The 18,627-nt window shown below is 41.5% G+C and overlaps 2 protein-coding genes across 2 annotated transcripts in view; one reads left to right on the top strand and one right to left on the bottom strand.

Moving 5' to 3' along the window:
- Positions 1 to 3,529: 3,529 nt before the first annotated feature.
- LOC115591659 (uncharacterized) lies at positions 3,530 to 12,236 on the bottom strand. The gene is made up of 3 exons (XM_030433835.1): positions 11,723 to 12,236; positions 9,238 to 9,291; positions 3,530 to 5,114 (listed from the first exon to the last, which is right to left on the bottom strand). The coding sequence occupies exons 1-3, from the start codon at positions 12,120 to 12,122 to the stop codon at positions 4,882 to 4,884; spliced, it is 687 nt and encodes a 228-aa protein (XP_030289695.1). The 5' UTR covers positions 12,123 to 12,236; the 3' UTR covers positions 3,530 to 4,881.
- Positions 12,237 to 12,499: 263 nt separating this feature from the next.
- LOC115591658 (uncharacterized protein C1orf87-like) overlaps positions 12,500 to 18,627 on the top strand; it is a 32,578-nt gene continuing 26,450 nt past the window's right edge. The window contains exon 1 of the mRNA XM_030433834.1: positions 12,500 to 12,780. Coding sequence (XP_030289694.1) covers positions 12,528 to 12,780 — 253 coding nt within the window. The 5' untranslated portion in view covers positions 12,500 to 12,527. The remainder of the gene's footprint in view (positions 12,781 to 18,627) is intronic.

Below are 18,627 nucleotides of genomic sequence, written 5' to 3'. Positions count from 1 at the left end.
TTCCTCAGTCGTGATTTCCTCGGTGGGGAACCTCTACCTTCCGTCCCCGTTGAGTCGACCGTTAACCGTTAACGTTCCTGAGCGTCCATCTTTGCGGCGGTTAACTGAAGATAGTTTGCAGGTTGTGCGGGACCTGAGAGAAACTTGTGTGCAGCCCCTCTCTGTCGTTTTCAAACTTCTTCATTTTACTTTCTTTTTTACGCTTTGCTGCACCCGAAAACACACCGATAAACTGCTACCTGCTTTTGTTTTTCAAGCTAGCTAACGTACGAACACGATGACCTCTGAACCCTCTGAACCGGAAACACTTTTTCCCGCACTTGGAGTGAACTTTGTGTATTTTTTTTATATATTTATATTAAATAGATAACTACAAGTTGTGTAGTTCGAATAAAAATCTAGGTCGTAATATTATTAATATATTATTAATATTTTAGCAAAATTATAAAAAGAAAAAAAAAATATGTTAAAATGTATTTAATGTAGGTTTCTCAGTATCCCATTCCTGTCTGCGCCCCCTAGTGGCCAGTCGGACCAAGGCAGCTACCCACAACACATAAGTGTTTATTTTGATGGCCTGATAATAATAATAATAAATTGTTATTATAAGCAAAATATTGGTGGTTTGACAGATTACCCCTCCTTTCAGATTTTTAAGATACAGACAATAAAACATATTTGAGTTCTATTGAAATCTTAAAACTCAAAAATCAAAACTTTCACTTTTTGTTTTTCATTCCTCAGATTTTTGTTTGTGTTTATTTTCTTTTTGTGTATCCTTCCTTTCCTTACGTGTTGTACAGTTCAATATATGTACTTTATCTGTATTGTCTTTATGTGTTTATATTGTGGTGTTCTGCAGTCTATGATGGAAAAAATGTGCAGAACATCTTTTAGTATTCATTGTTAGGGAAGCGTATTGCATTCACTTGAATTATAATTTTTTTGGTTAGCTTTTCTGAGTAATTATTTCTGTTTTTCTGAGTAATTAATTTTTTGGTGTGTTTTTCGGAGTAATTTGTTTTTTGGGGTTTTTTTGAGTAATTTTTTGTTCATTGTATAACATGTACATTAGAATTGTTTAAATAAAGTTGTTTAACAAAAATATTAAATAAGTAAATAAGATCCAGGCCTGATTCTATCACTGAACACATTAAAGTATTGACGAAAGTACAGAATTTAGTAGTAGAAACATCAGAAGATCACTGAAGTCGGTAGGATTCATCTGCTGGCCACCACGGATGTCTGAACCAAATTTCACAGATGAGATATTTCAGTCCAACAGACCGACATTACACCACCATGACTGAAAATACTAAACATCAGTGGACTCGCATCAGGGTTGACTCAAGATGTTCTGGAGCCTTAAGTACAATTTCGTGAGACAGATGTTGTCTTCCCGTCTTCCACGTGTGAGCCGTGTGCCGTGCTCATTAGTATTTCCTTCGCATCCTCTCAGCAGTTGGTCACTGCACTGAAGAACCTCTGAGACTGGAAGTTGTTGAGGGAGGGGTGGATGGAGGAAAAACACACTGCAGCATCCTCAAGGTCATGTTACACCGACTACATCGACGGATTTTCTGGGTTTATAACAAAACTTTCAAGCTGTGCGTCAGTGATTTCCTCCATATAAGAGTTACTTTAATGCTTTACTGCTTCAGGAGGACAACAGCAACATTTTTATTCTGGCGTCTCTTTGACCTTAATGAGACATTTAGGCTGCTCTTCACTGTGACTGTGAATTTCAATTCAGGCGAAGAAAATGTCCATAAAATTCTGTCTGATACAAAACCATTTATTTATACACACGAGGTGCAAGTGTGATGTAGGTGAAACTTGAAGGAGTTCAGCTTCAAAGGATAAGGTTAGCCATCCTCTCTGTTTTTCCTCCTGACAACAAATTCTTTGAAAAGAGCAAAACCAACAATAAACAAACCAACTGATAAAATCAAGTGTGTTCACATTCTGATGTATCTTCTTCCTCTGTGCCATAGAGCTCCATTTTGTCCTTATCATTACTGTGATACATAGATAAATTGATTACTTTTGACTCAATTCAACGCACACTGTCCTGCTGCCACAAACACTCAGTAGAGCACCAAATGTGTCCGCCACAGAAAATAGTCCCTAACAAATGCACCTTTTCCCTCCTGTTTGTTTGATAAAAACTGCAGACGGCAGCTTTTAGTGACACTTTTTATTACTGAACCTTCTTCAACAAGAAAGAAACGTTAAAAGATTTACATCAAGTAGGAACCCATGGGATGGAGCTGGGAAGGTAGGGAGGTATTTAGAGACGGACCAACACATGGTTGATTTTGGTTCTGGAGATTTAAAGACAACTGCTGTGTCTCAGTTCAGGGTCTGCATCCTTCAGAGGAGCATTCGAGGGGCAATTACGCCACAACGCTGTGCGAAGGCTGTCCCAATCCGAAGGCTCCTCCAGATGCTCCTTCTTCTCCCTGTTTTTGGAGGATGCACCACTACGATCCTTCGTGGCCTCACATATCCCAAGATTCTTTGCACACCCGAGAAAGAAGAAAGAATGAGAGAAAATGGCGACATAGCGTGACATAGATCGTCACTTTCGCGGGCCTGGGCGGCAGAAATCGCGACGTAAGGGTAAAACATCTGGTGACACAACCAGGAAATGCTCCAGAGGCTAGACCGTCACATTTAACAACAGCTGACGAGGTTAACAAGGTCTCTCTGAAGGACTCGCCTTAGAAGACCACAAAGGCCGAGTCCTTCAGAGGACGCAGACCCTGAACTGAGACACAGCAAATAAGACAAAGTAGACAAATCGTATTCATTGTTTGTCTACTGAATTTACTAAATGTATCATGATAAATTTGATTTTTGTTGCTGTGCCTGAGCTGAATGATTACTTCAATCAATACTGATTTGTAGGTAAGTTTTACTGATTTCAATTCAAAATGTTGACCGACTGTAAAACTAAAGAGCAATCAGCAAATGTTATGTGTACACTGTAGCTGTAACATATAATTACAGGTATATCCCGTAATAATCTCACACCATGTCTGTCAGGACTTTGAAGCCAAACAAATTATCACTTCCTGGAGAAAGATTATTGATTGGTGAGTTTTGTTCCCAGGTCGTCAGTTACCGGCTTTTGGGTTGATGTACGCCACAAGCCGCCAACCCAAACCAACCTCAGCATCTGAGTATCAACTATCTTTCTCCAGGAAAGTCACATGTTCTTGCTTTAACTGGTAAACAAATGAAACCATCATTAAACATTGTAAGGTCAGATTAATCAAAATCCATAAATGTGTCTGATGATTTATTATTCTTTGAAAACAGAGCGCTTCTTACTGGTCCACTTAAGATCTTTTGCAGAAGTTTTCAGTCAGTCTCTGTTGTGTTTGTCGCTCATGTGGCGACGGCTCAGACCGAGTGTGAGGCTGACACTTATCTCCATGACAACAGAAGACGTGCCTGTACCCAGAGGTCAAAATCAGTAATGGATATGAAAATAACAAACAAGTAATTAACAGTAACACGTTCATCTATGAATATTTATTAGGTGACTTGATAAGGAATACAGTGATCAAGGTGGTGAAAATTAAAATTAGGGGGTTTTTTTGCAGGTTCAGATTCTGAGTCTTTACACTTAACGTCTGGGAAATGATCACTGCTGCAGAGTGAAACACCATTTTACAATACTGCCCTTAAATAAGTCCCATCTGTATTCCAGCACCGCTTTACTCTACTTCACCTCGAACGTGTGCACGAGTGTACAAATGTCTGGTTCGTACGTCAGTAGCAGTGTACAGAGGTTGTAATGATCACAGCATGCACAGAAAGATAAGCCCCGTCAGTCGTAGCTCCGGGTTGGTGTCACGGACCCTTCAGCAGCAGTACGTAGCCCTTAACAGTGAGGTAATAACGGTAAACAAAGGCTTTGATTGAAAAAAAGCCGTTTCACATGAAATATTAAACATTAGAAAAATGAACAAGCAATGAGCAGTTTTTGCTTCAGAGGTGACGTCATGTGGGGACATTAAACCAGAACACCGACAAATTACAAACTTTCCACGACTGAATTAACTCGGCTTAATATCTTTTACATAACAACGATGGCTTTCATACTTTTGTGTTAGATTTTTTGCAATCAGGTGTAACCAGAGCTCTTAAAGGTGATTTAGCACTTGTTCATATCAAGCTAGTAACATGAAACTACAAAACACTTTGATTTGATCACTGTGTTGTCAATTTTTTTTTTTTTTTGCCTCCAGTAACTATAACAGCATTATTACAGAAAGAGAACGAGGTGTGAACATCTGCAGCCTCTCGGTCATTGAAGGTGCTTCATACACATTTTACAACAATTACAACAAAAAGAAAATGTTCTCACTGCAGCGAGGAAAACCAAAAGTCGTCGATTTGATTGTTTTTATAAAGGTGACGTGTTTAACTTTGCTAGCAGCAATATTACAATAAGCACTGACAGGCGTGTGTTGTATATTCAGAGTGATTACATACTGTTTGTGGTTACAGTGAACTGCATGAGTCACATTAACAGTTTTCACAAAGGGGTCACTTAGAAAAAAGGAAGTGGGGGAAGGACAATGAGGACGAAAATGAAAAATAACAAGATTTTCCCCAAAAAAACCAAAGCTGCAGCCGTCCTCTGTCCTCAGCTCCACAGAGAGGAGTCCAGTCTGATCCAAACACCAGCGTCTGACGCCTCCAATGTTCCAGCACAGGCCCAACATTACACAGGTATGACGGCCCACCTGCAGGTGATAAAACAGTGGATAGAGCTTTGATTCATGAAAGACTTTTAAATCCACTTGAACAAGAAACGCGAGCAAACACGCTGCTGTATTTCTCCCAGAGAAGGTCGGCAGGTCACGGTTAAGTCCCAGAGTGCGTGTCGGGAGGTCGCTGCTGCAACGTCTCGTCCACGGTGACCACCACCTCCTCCGGCCTGCTGGGGCTCAGGCAGTTGGTGTGGTTCAGGGATATGTAGCTCATGTCCACCGGCCGAGGCCTCTCGCTCAGCTCGCTCATCTCGTTCATGTTGTTGGTGATGCAGTTAACCTCGGTCTTGTTGCGGTTGTTAAGTCGACGGGAGCTGTACACCCACTCTGCAGGGAGACAAAGTGATAACAGTGCTGTTACTCTGGAGGTCAGTGCTGATGGAGACGTTAAAGTGAAGCTCTCGCCAAAATGCAACTTAGGCTTTTTTTGTGAATGTACACGAGTCAAACCTTCATGTAAAAGCATAAGTACGACGAAAGAGGCACTTTTAAAATGTACCGTATTTTCGTTTTCGGGTCAAACTCATTTTCAATGGGAGTGCTACGGGCACTTTTACGATAGCATCAGAATCTCTATTTTTAAAACACTAAGAAGTCTCGACACAACATGAAACTTTGCTCGTAGTATCACCAGGGTCTCTACACATGAACACGAGCATTGAGAACATTGTTTGTGTACACAGACTTTACTAAAAAGAAGGTTTTTCTAACAACTCACGTTAGCAGATGTTTTCTCCACTAATTGCCGTCCTGCCAGTGGAGAAGTGTCGATCTCAGAATGTGACGTAACCTGGAGGACAGTTAAGGTGGAACGCTCCTAAAGCTTAGTTCTATATAAATGCAGGATAATTAGTTGTTTCGTTTTTAGCGGAAAACAATTTTGACCTTGAAGCTGAAAAAGGAGCCTCATATAAGAAACAATACTAAAGTCAAAAGCCGGAAAAAACACGTGAGATATCGCGTGGATAGTTGTTGCTGGAAGACAGTAGTTCATGTTGTGTCGAGCCTTCTTAGTGTTTTAAAAATAGAGATTTTGATGCTATCGTAAAAGTGCCCGTAGCACTCCCATTGTAAATGAGTTTGACCTGAAAACGAGAATACGTTAAATCTTAAAAGTGCCTCTTTCATTGTAATTATGCTTTTACACAAAGTTTTGACTCGGGTACATCCACAAAAAAGCCTTGGTTGTATTTTGGCGAGTTTCACTTTAATAAAGGCATTTCTTTCTTTGGTTCTTTCTCTTCAAAGGTTGATCAGTCGTGCTTAGTTTAGTTTACCTGTACCTGTCCTGAACCTTGTACCATATGACATGTGTACAAAATGTTACACAGCAACTTTATTGTGCATGTTTATAACCTGACTTTCATATCAGGAGGTGGAGGGGACGGTGGTGGAGTTACAGGCAACAAGACTGCCAAGCCAGTGACCGCAGTTCAAGTCTGTGTTTCAGCATTTATAAGCGTGGAACCGCTGGATGTTTCTAAGGAAATCTCCAGCTGTGTATGTGGTGACCAACACTGTTATTTTAAGCCAAAACATGATGTTTTCCAAACTTAAACAAGTGGAATCTGTGCCCAGTGCATGATGGTGGTGATTGGGTTGTGTTCACTCATTTATCCCTTCTTATCATCTTCTGCACCTCTTAAAGTCTCTCCATCGCCTCCAATTCATAGCAGCACGGCTCTCAACTGCTTTTAAAAATTGTGATCATTTCACTCCTTTTTAGTGTCTTTATATTGTCTTCAGGTGCCTTTGGGAATAGTTTTTAAAACTTTAAATCACTGTCTGGATTCCCTGATATCTCTGGAGCTGTTCTTTTCCACTTTTGGATAAATGCACGACCGAAGATCCTCAACAAAGCTCCCACAGCTGATTCAAAGTCAAGCGAAAAAAGCTAAAGGTGAATAATAAATTAAATTATATGCTTTATTTTAATTGTACTTATTTTCATCACCATGTTTTATTCATTCTGTTGTCCTTACAATTTTACAATCTTTACAATTCTTACTTTCACTGTTTTGCTTTGCTTTACGTAAATGTTCTTAAAACAGTTGCATAAATAAAGACATTATTTATTTTCCTCTTTTCCTGTTTCCTTCCTTTTCTAAAAGTATTTCACTTTCTTTCTACTCTAACTTTCTCTCGCTCTTCCTTCCTTTTCCCTTTTTTTTAAAAAATAAAATCTATTTATTTCTCAGGAATCACAATTATTGTCTTTATTTTGTCAGTTCAACAGTTCGAAACCTTGACAGGAAGCTATTACTGGTTAATATTTGGCAATTTTCACTTGCAGTGCTTCTCAAATGATGAATCTTTTACTAAAATAATTCAGTCTGAAATAGTTGCTGATGAGTTTTCTGTCTGTCGATGGATCAGTAAATTGCCTGACTTAGTTTTAGATTAAGTTTTAGCTTGTTGCCACTTTTCGTCTGCAGTCCCTGGGCAGGTAAACACAAACGCTGCAAAATATTGTTCTTCTTTCTGTCTTATTGGTCTAATAACCTGAAAATCCCCAGAACTCAAATGCAAAGAGTGTTTTTACCTCGTCTCTTGACAAACTTTTACTGCTAAAAAGACTTTTTATGGGCGGAGCGGCATCACAGAGGAACTGAGTGCTGGAACATTCACGTTCACGTTGGCAATAAACAAACAAGCTGAATGTTTAGAACGTGCAAAGAACAAGGCAGCAAACTTCATCTGACAGAAAGTTATGATGGGTTCAGCCTCTGTAATTCCATTAGAGGCAAAGCACCATAAAATTGTTTCTGGGTGAGGTCTCTGCCGCGCCGCAGCCCCGTCATGTGTGGTGGAGCCTGTTTGAATTGGGACACATCAATCATTGTTCTGTCAGATGAGGAGCTGAGATTGAGGCCGACAGTCGACAGTGTGAAGAACAGACGGATGGCAGAACGAGCGGGGTTCCTCAGACCCACACAGCTGATACCTGACCACCATTTGGACCCGGGGATCCCGCATTTGTCTCCTCACTCACATGGTTTCAGGTCTCTGAACATCAGACACTTTCTTTTCCTGCATTCTGGTGATTGTGCACAAATCTGTGCTTTTACAGTAGGAATGTCTTTATTCACGTTAAGGAAAACACAACGCCAGGTGAATTCATCGCAGGAAGTCTCTCAGGCAAGCAGCCCGTCAAAATAAATGTCCTCTGCTTCATTCATGTTTTGACTTGGGGGTGATAGACAATGCACATTCTCAAGTTCAACATGATGCAGCCTGACAATCAGTTTGCAAACTACAGTTTTTGCATTCTAAAATATTCTATATCTTAATTCACAGTTAATTATGCCTTAAACTGAACATCAGTCCAACAAATGATAGTAAAGCAAGTTATTTTGTCGATACAGATGCAAATAGATCAAAATAAAATCCTCAGGTGTGCATACAGAAATCTAAACTTATTTAATGTAGAATTATAATCAACTCTTCGTGATGATTACCGCCACCACAACTGCTATTACCATAATAATGATGCTGATAATACCTGCATAATGTGATTTTAATCAGTCGGTTTGATTTGTTGCAACCTGGATCTTATTTTCACAGATTTTGCAATTGTCTCAATCGGTAATGATACTGTAAACATCAAATGAACCGCTGGGATTGCAATTGTTGCATATTGACAATCAATAGTTGAAGCAGATTATAAAAAAACTATTTTAAAGGACGTAAAATTGAAAGTAAGCAGACCTGAAATACTGGTAATGATTCCTCGTTGCACAGGAAAACTTTGTGCTCATGTTCCCAGATTTCAGCAATAAATTTAATGACTGGGGTTTTTATTTCTGACAGAAATGAGAACTGAAACTATAATTTAATTTATCCTTTAACATCAGTTTGTAAATCTGAAATCTCCTCTGTGTGTCAAAAATCTAATCCATGGGTATTAATGTGAGATTTCATATGTGACGAATAAAGTTTCATGTGATTTCAGGTGCGATGTTGTATTTCCACACATGACAATCCTAATCTACAAGTCAAACAAATGAGTCAACATGCAAAAAATAGACAATCACATGAGAAAATATTGAATTAAAGGAAAAGGTAAAGCATCTATTTGTCCCAGACCACATTTCCTGTACATTATCTGTGGACGTGTCTACAACAGGCTGTTCTGCCGTCTGGACGTCGCACCGTGTCAGAAGAGGGAAGCTTCTCGCTCTGAGCAGTGACTTGACAGCGACCTCCCTCTGCTGAGAAGCCGCCACATTTACACCTCAGCCAAAAGCCCGGGAGAGCACACACTGTGTCAGCTGTGTGTTTGCGTAAACGTGTATGTGTGAGTTGTCATATAAAGGTGAGAAGGTCAGGTGAGGCGCAGGTAGGCCGACAGATAAGCTCTCACTGCTGAGCAGCTCTAAGGGGGTCGGCGTGTCTCTTTGGCAAAGCGAAGTGCTGCAGACTGCGACCCATGTGAAATTTGTTTCTTTACCTGGTTCACTGGCTTCACCTCCGTCACCCTCGGCAACGATCGACCTGCCTCCACCTACATGTGATCAGCAAGAGAACAGGCGTGTTAGTGACTCTGCACACAGACTCCTTCTGTGTCTTCTGATGTGATGAAGGCGGAAACAGAAGTCATACGAATGAGAGGGCAGGTGTGATGATGTGACTGACAAGAGAGAAAGCAAATAGTACTCAGTGATACAGAAACACCGAGCAGAGCAGAGCAGAGCAGAGCAGGCACAAAGCTTTCTCAGGCTCTGTGCACCGTCTTAACGACACCAGTGACAATTCAAACCCGGCTGCAGTGTGCGCAGGTTTGATTCCAGCAGCTCACATCACATGAAAACCACTATCATTGCATCATGTTTGAGGTGCACCCGAAAATAAATCCCCTGTTTTTGTTACATAGTCCGGAATCTTTATAGTTGCCATAACAATAACAATTTGTTAATCTGACTGTCAGAGCATCCCCCTAAATTTGATATTTCTTGATAAACCCCCAGAAATTCTATAAAATCCCCCAAATTTTGTGTCATGATGACACATTTTTTTGGGTGAAAGCCAAACCACTAAATTTCGTATAATAACTGAAACATTTGTTGTAATAATCACAAGTTTTATTGTTGCACTCCAGTTAAAGAAATGTCCGCAATCTGTTTTTATCCCAAATTTGCAAATTTGTTAAAAGTTCCCAAATGTTTTTGATGATAAAATCCCCAAATTCAATTTAAAAGTGCCCCCAAAACCAAACATTTGTGATGCAGTGATGTCCCACAGACTCGTGATTGCAACCTCAAAATACGTTGTGTACCCAAATTCCTGAAATCTCAAACATTATAACAAAACTATATATTTGTGCGTCCACTCAGCATCAATTTTCTGACCAGGTCACAAAAGAAAATGCCACAAAAGATTCACTAAATATGTGACGTATTTGGTTTGCAAACTGTAGTGAGATCATTCCCCAAATTATATCATGATACCAAAATTAGTTGTTCAACCCCAAAATCCTCAAATCCGGTATAAAGTCCCACGGAATAGTTCTCATTGTCATATCTCCAATTGTTCTACCAAAAATGTAAAAATTTGTTCTGAACATTTTACAATTTTGTCATAACGTCAACAATTTTGTTGCCGTTATTCCAAAATGTAATTTAGTGTCGTAAAATCCTGGAACATCCAAAATACAAAAATGCCCGAAAAATTACCAAAGTCCAAATTTTGTGTATGTCACCAATTTTTTGCCAGAACACAAAAAAAAAATGTTGAGACGCCTCTAAATCATACAGCGTGGTATCTGATGTCATAATTCTAAAATCTTAATTCAACGTATTGGTCATTAATCTGTTGTAGAGTGAAGAAACCTGTAAACTGTCTAAAAATGTTGATCATTGTCTCTAAATTTGTTTGTTACAAGAGTTTTTTTGTGGTGCCCCGAATCAAAACACATATTATAAGTAACCACAAACATGTCGCTGTTACAACGTTTGTTGTGCGCAAATCATTAACCACAAACATTAACTCTGGTGTCATGAGTCTAAAATGTTGGTAATTCTAAAGATTGTGAATATTTCTTCTCCGAGACACCTGGAAATGTGCGGGTTTGGTTACAAATTCAAGGACTGTGTCTTTAAAAACTTGGGGGAGTACATTTCCATTAATTAAGGGGCCCCTGGTGGTTGTGGCCCCTCTGAGGCTGCACAGTTAACGTGCCCCTGTCCTGATCATTGACACATTAATGAGTGAAATTTACATTTTTTCTCTAAATCAGATGATATGATGAGCTGAGGACCAGGTCAGGTCAGCAGTCTGAGAGGACACGGGGCCTAAAAATAGACTCATTGTTTCATTCATTATGTATCGCTCACAGGACTCTTCTGAAATAGAGAAACAGCCGAACTCCTCTCCATGTCTCACACGGACACTTGCTGATAATGTAGCCTGTCAGGACGTCTGCCTCGCAAGGTCATCGTCTGATCCGAGGCTGCACGGAGCTCCAGAACATCTGCAGGAGAATTACTTCTGATTTTGTTTGGTAGAGCTGATAAAATGTCATCCTACATGTTCTATTAATTAATAATACGTCTGCTGCTATTTCAAGGAATCCCCAGATCACTTCATTCATCTATTAGTGATGATGTTTGTGTTTTTCTTTGTGTGTGTGTGTGTGTTTCAGGCAGATTGTTCTGTTTTAATGGGCTCCAGGACGGGTTCTTGTGTGGCATCCAGGGGGCCAAATGCAAAACTGGGAAAATATAAATTTCACTTACGTTTTACTTCAAGTTCCTGCAATGTAAAAAGTGTCTGAATGATCTTAAAATGAATCACTGCTTATATCTTTAAACCACCATATATTTCCTTTTGGTGATCCCAGTGGGAATGTATGCACACACACACACACACACACACACACACACACACACACACACACACACACACACACACACACACAGAGACTTGAGGTCACATACCGACAAAGTCATTAACCACATCCTTGACCAGGTGTCCAACTATCGCGTACGCCACCGCCACCACCACCAGCGCCGCCATCACCAGGTACAGAACCGCTTTGGGCAGCGGGATGGAGTCTCGTGCCGGGGTCCGGTAGTCCGTGTACAGCAGGTCGCTCTCCGAGTACGAGTACTGGAAGACGTGCTCCATGCCCGAGGTATGGTTGGAGTTGAGAGGCGGGTTACTCGCGCTCATGGCGCTGTCCGGCTGCAGAGCCGTCACCATGGTGGTCGTCACGTCCTCCGCTTTGTTCATGTTCACCAAGCCGCTAGTTTTATTCATCAGAGGCAAAATCTGAGAGAGGAAGTAGCTCCAGTCCTTAATGGCACTCGTGTTGCATAAAAACATTGTTCCGACCATGTAATCACCACAGAAAGGGCTTCGGGATCACAAAGGCGCAAAAAAACAAAAAAACAAACCGAACAAAAAATCCGCTGAAGACGCGCCGGACTCTCCAAAACTTATCGCCCCTAAAAGTGACAGATTGAGGTTTTTATAATCCAACAGGTTCACTCAGATGCCCAAAGTCTCCGCCTGACAGGAGCCAACAGCGCGTCTGAAAACTTACCCAGCTCTCACTGACGAAACGCACAACGCGTCACTCATTGACGAGCTTTTACGCACGAATGAAGAAGGACTTTTACGCGTCGATTATTTTTGGTGTACGTCCAAAAGTGAAATCAAAACGACACAGCTGCAGAGTACAACAGCCTAAACCGTCCTGGTAGATGTGTCCTCCCGACATTACAGGCGCGTAAATGTTGGATGAAGGAACCAAGAATCGGTGACTGTGCCGTGGTGATGATGATGATGATGACGAGGAGGAGGATGGTGATGATGATTAGAGACGGAAAACACGATCCGGACGGTCCTGTGAGCCTGCAGGAGCCTCGACGTCTCCCCCGCTGCTCTCACAGCCGTCCGGAGCTGAGATGTGGCAATGAGGGAGAGCGGAGCACTTGTTCGCCCTCCCGTCGACTTCACATGGACCGATGTTCTTCAGACTCTGCAGCCGGAGGTGAGTTCATGTCTTTTCTTCCACTGGCTGATGTTTCTGACCTCGCTGGGTTGATTTTGTGCTCAGAGAAGGGAGAAATCCAACGATGACTGTTGATGTAGAAATGAGACCAGGTGGAGTGAGAGGAGAGAGATGGCGCTCTGTTCTCTCAACTGAAACTAGATACAGTGTCGATACTGACACAAAGGTTCAGACCAAACTTAGTAAAACAGATTAAACCCTCATCACGAAGGCAAATCAATAGAAAATAATAACACAATGTCATTAATTTAACCAAATCAATAAAGCAGAGGAGGAATGCAGCTCAATAATTGGAATAAAGTAGTTGGAGAGGTTATAATTCAGCCCTTTCCTGCAGTCACATGATTGATTATGTGAAAGTATACTGATAAAATATTAGTTTTTAAAAATATATATATATGTTGCTGTATCGAAACAAACAGTAAGATAATAAATTCAACCAGTTTCCTAAAAGAAAAACAAGAAAATACGGCAACCAAAAAGGAAACAACAGCTGCTGATGTTTCTGACCGTCAGGTTGAGATGAACTTTGTGAAATCAGTTAAAGTTTCATGTAGTCCACGCTGAGTTGGTTAGATTCATGCAGATGTCTTGGAACACTTGGATAGCACAAAACATCATGCGTTAGCTTCGAGAAAATTTGGCGGCTCATCATCAAAAAGTCTCAAAAGTTTAAATTACAGGCCGAGTTACTGAACACCAGAAGCAAACATGAACGTCTGAGCAAAATGTCTTGACGGTCTCTCCAATACGTCGGAAGACATTTCACTCAAAACCACGAATGTCAACCGCCTGGTTGCGCTCAACAAAAGGCTCAGGGGAGCATCACTGTCAGCAGGATACACTGTCAGGGAGCATGAATGTCTGGACCACATTGTTTGTGATGTGGAGATATTTCAGTGAAGGAGGAAAAAACTTTGGCCTGCAGGTGGCGCTAAAGAGGAGTCAGGATCTCACCAAACTCATTAGGAGTCATCCTCTGGAGACGATGATTGTCTCAGATTTCAGAATTTTTCATGTCAATCCATTCAGGAGTCTTTGCAATGTTTCCGTCTCAGCCAAAGAGGCGGACTGATCGTCATCCTGAGGTCACCGCTGCTGGCACGGCCTGGATACGTATATGTACGTAATCACCTGCTGCACGCATAATTAATTAATTACTTGTCTTGTCATATGTTGTGTATTCAAACAGTGGATCAGACAGTATAGGCGTCATTCACGTCTAATGTTGTTGTCAGGTGAGGTCTCCAAGTGATGCTTCTTAATCTCACAACAGGAGAACAACGTTGTCGTTTGCCAACCGAGAAGAAAAAGAGGACGCCGTGTTCAGTGAAACATTAGAAAACCATCTGAACCGACTTCTGTCTGCTGCCACGCAGCTCTGTGATTCTCCCTGTTACCTCTGTGGATCTGAACACTGTGTCTTTCTCCTTTCCTTCTCTGGGAAGATGAACTAGACTCAATTAAGATCACATCAGCCGTTCAAAGATCGGCTCAGAGGAAATGTATTGGACTTACTGACCCTTAAATCAATCACGGCATCCAGTGAGTCACTCTGGACGCCACCGTGGCCTTCAGAGGGTTTAGTCGTCACAGCTGGGGAGAAAATATTCTCAAGATTTTCAGCTTCGTCGGTCGACAGTCTCAAGATGGAGGTCGTCTCATTGTGGCTGTGCTTTTCCACACAAAGCTGCAATACAGAGTGAACCATGTCAAGCATTAACACATCTATGAATTATGTTGATGTTCACAACGATCAGACTACGTGAATTTAATGTATCCGTCACCGCGTGAGATCAGGTGATCATGGCGCCTGCTGAGACATGTTCAACCCCCGACTGATCGCAGCTCAGGATCTTTCACGACTGAAGGTAATCAGGGAGGAGCCGGCAGAGACAAACCAAAAAAGTACTTATTAAAAAATACAAAATCTGCTATGAACCATCGTCAATAAGCAGAAGAAGCTGCTCATACTTTGACTTCTTTGTCCTTTACACAGTAAGACAGACTCAGAGTGTTCAGTTACAGGATGTTTGCTGCTGAAGTTATTTTAGTCTGATAATCCATCTGGGACTGTGACTCTGGTTTATGGAGAAATATATAAGTATATTTATAACAAAGTCCCCTGAAGAGTTTGCTAATTTGTCCCGGGGGCTTTGTGTACTTCTGGCTGCTGTGTGCTCAGATATTTTATTTATTTATAGAAGAGAGATGAGCTTCTGTGTATATTTTTATTCATGAAACAGAATATATCATTTTAGGGCATTTACAAAGGTGCTCATGGTAAATTTTAGGGACAGTCCAGGATAAGGTTGTAGTCGATCATCCCTCCAGTTAATCACTGTAACCAAGGCTGTCGTCAAGGCGACTGTGAGACAAGTGGAGCAGGTTCAGGATGGAGACAGTCAGTACAGTCTTACTCTAAAGTATCTCCCCGCACATTTGCATCAAACCACATGCCTAGAATTATTTTTCATAACGTAGCAAACAAAACAGTGAAGAAAATATTAAATAACATCCTCTTGTTCCTCTCGAGACAACGACCGCACGAGTCGTCGAGCTCAAGCTTCCTCATTCATTCAGTTGAATTAATTATCATGTATAAATGGAAAAAATGTGTTCTTTCATTCACTTTTAATTTAGAGGCGAGAAGTAATTTGATTACCTGATAACCGGACTGAACCGCTACTCCATTCAGTCTGACAATGGAGCCGCCGCATACATCCAAACTCTCATATCCGATATAGAAACACTGTGAATGTAATGAATCAATACTTTACATCAGAGTCCTTGATTGTGATTTGACGAGCCTGATTATGAAACAACAGATGTTTTCCGTTCTTCGCACAAAATATATCATCATAGATATCGATACAATATGTGTTTTTATATCATTTATAATTAGCTAATGTCATTTTCACTTGACACAGAAGATGTGAAAGCAACGGTTCTGATGTGTAGTGAATATTTTGATTTAAACACAGAATGTAATTTCTGCCACTTTGGGGTTTTTGCCGAGCAGCTCTGGCGGAGAGTTTGATGCAGATCCAGACCTCCTGGAGGAATAAACACCCAGAATCTCATCAGATTCTGCTCCGACCCGGAGCTGTTAACTGACGGGATGAGAGCTCAGAGACGACTTTATAACATTTCAGATTAAAAAGTGGGTTTATCTTCACTCCTGTTTATCAGCCTGACTGCAGCAGTGATGGAGGTGACCTCCACTGGTTCTGTTCTGTAATGTTGACTGCTGAGTGGAGCTGGAAGGTAACGTGACAGAGAGGAGAGAGAGAACCAGAACCAGAACCAGAACCAGAGTCTCTGCTGAGTGCTGAGATTGAGCTTGTCGCATTACCTGTAAAGTTGCTAGTTTACAGCTAATGTACAGTGAAGTAATCTGGCTAGTGAATGAACACGGCCCAAACATGTTTAAATAGATATATTTGTGCCTTCACTCTGAACACTTCTGTACTGACACAGCGATGTTTCCACTCTGACGAGTTAATGTTTCTCCAACCCGGTAAACAAAACCACAAAATGCAACATTGGACTCGTTTTATTTTATTTAAATCACCGATAGAATCTTTAACATGAGTCCGAGTTTAAGAACTTTCCTGTGAATTTGATGGTGGGGTATAAATTATGAATTTGTGTAAGAGAGAGTTGAGTAAATCACGGGTAAAAATTACTAAATGGAGAGAAGAAAATAGCTACGGTGAGCAGACAAATCAATTTCAAAGAATTATTCCCAGTTTGAGGGAACGATTTATCAGAAATGTCTCCCTCCGACGCCGACCAGGCTCTGTGTGATGAAGAGAGACACGAGGGAGACTGGAGGAGAGAAACGAGGGGTGAGGGGGGGAGGGTGTGGAAAGAGAAATTGGAAAAGAGCATCCTCTCTGTGTTAATCAGCCGGGATTGTGACGGCAGCGGAGGACACGCGGCCGTGATCGAGTCCTGCTGAATAACAAAGAATCTCTGTCTGTGCAGCTCGGGCTTATCTGGCTGCCTGATGAAAATTACCCCTCATACTGGACTCATATACTTTAATCAGATATGACCCAAGCCAGACAAATGCTCAATTCCACCTCTTCGCTCATCCATTCTCTGTCCCCTCCCTCCCTCCCTCCCTCCTCCATCCTGCAGGCTGAATTAAGCTCTCTTGTGTCACTCGGCGGCCCTCATCCTCACAGCCGGCCGCCATGAAAAAAGTTATTTTCTCGCACTAAAAGCACCAAGGTCACCCTCTCCCTCTCGTGTCAGGTCCTGATCCTCAGAAAACCCTGAGGTGAGTCGGGTCTCAGGAAGTGGATTCACTTTCAGTAACACACTCTCCGTGATCATTATCCTCAAACCTTTGGCCCCTTTCCCTGACATTTCCTCTGAAAATGAACTTCTCCGGCCTCAGTAGATCTGCCGTTTTTATTCATTTTTCTTCTTGAATTTAATGTTCCAACACACGTGCGGCTCTGGTTGCTTTTCATTTACACCTGGACTGTGTGAATAAAAACAGGCGTGGCCTCGTGAAGCAGACTGTTCATCCATCCATCTGTGAGACCATCGCAGGTAATTAATTGCAGCGACCTGTGTTCATCTTAATTATAGCGAGAGTGTGTGCACGTCGCCTGAGGCTGCTCGTAAGAGATAGATCGGGTCACAAAAGGATCAAAATTTGGTGAAATCTGAGGACAGAAAACAGATGAAACAACTGAGGACGGAAAGCGGCGGTCGACTCGTGAAACTGTTTGGTTAAGTTTAGGAAAAGAAATCAACATTGACCTCAGGTGGGAGTCAGAAACGCAAAAAAAAAACGGGACACAGTGTTGTCGAGGTGGAGCCCGCATTCATTCCTATTGATAGTGATGTGCGGTATTAGAAATGAAGAAGGAGAAGAAGAGGAGGAGAAGAAGAAGAAGACAGTATATTCTGTACATATGAGAAGGTCCAAAGTTGTTGCATCTCACCAGACTTGTTGTCAGTAACTCTCAAATTTAAACCTTGTCATATTCTTACATCTCGTCAGCCGTCTTGTGGCTCGCAGCCTTCCTGAGTGGCCTGCAGGACGTCAGTGTGATCATGTCAGGAGCAGGTCAACTTCATCTGCTCCTCCATCCCTCCTGGAGAGTCTGCAGGTAAATAGGACACTGGGCCATATTGATTTTTCCCACCAATGAAATGAAATTGGTTTGATGTATTTCGAGTCTCTCTGTCAAGATCTACAGCATCCTCTTCAAACTGGAGGTCAAAGGGACATCTGTCCGCTAACTCGTGTTTACATTGAAGCCCGTTCCTGTAATTTGATCAGTGAAATGCACGAGCACACCAGAATAAAGCCGAACACCCAGGGTGACGTTTTTATGAATTTTTATGTGCTGGGTTTTATGTTTTTTTCTTTTTTTTTTGTAGTTTAGCATCAGAGTCCAGGTTCCCACCGACTCCTGATGTCTGCTGGTGTGCTGCTGGCAGATACACTAAACAGACTCACACAGAACAAGAAATCATGGTGTGATTCAAGACTGTAAATTAAAGTGCGCTCGGAGGATCAGACCTCATCATCAGCCTCTTTTCAGTCACTCAGCGACTGAACACACAACTTATTAAACTCACAGAGCCTTTATTAATGTGGTCGCGTTGGTGCGGACAGGTTCTTAAAAAAACAACAACAAACGTTTCCCTTCGGTCAGTAATGCAGATTGTAACACGTTAGGTGACGTAACTGTAGTAAAACATTACTGACATATTATTAGTAACGTGATATATTACTCAGTGACCACTAAAAGAAATATATTACAAGCCCTTTTTAGATAGAAAAGGCGGCACATTTGC

The sequence above is a fragment of the Sparus aurata genome, chromosome 11 (assembly GCF_900880675.1).
Source record: "Sparus aurata chromosome 11, fSpaAur1.1, whole genome shotgun sequence".
NCBI classification, from domain to species: domain Eukaryota; kingdom Metazoa; phylum Chordata; class Actinopteri; order Spariformes; family Sparidae; genus Sparus; species Sparus aurata.
The sequence above is the reverse complement of the archived record's forward strand: the minus strand, read 5'-3'. Positions and strand labels throughout refer to the sequence as shown.

What these genes read in the sequence shown, in the direction of transcription:
- LOC115591659 (XM_030433835.1), bottom strand. Translation starts at nt 12,122, where the DNA reads ATGGTCGGAACAATGTTTTTATGCAACACGAGTGCCATTAAGGACTGG. An exon ending in TGTGGTTAATGACTTTGTCG is followed by an intron (nt 9,292 to 11,722) that starts GTATGTGACCTC and finishes GATCACATGTAG; the next exon opens with GTGGAGGCAGGTCGATCGTT. An exon ending in AGGTGAAGCCAGTGAACCAG is followed by an intron (nt 5,115 to 9,237) that starts GTAAAGAAACAA and finishes GTCTCCCTGCAG; the next exon opens with AGTGGGTGTACAGCTCCCGT.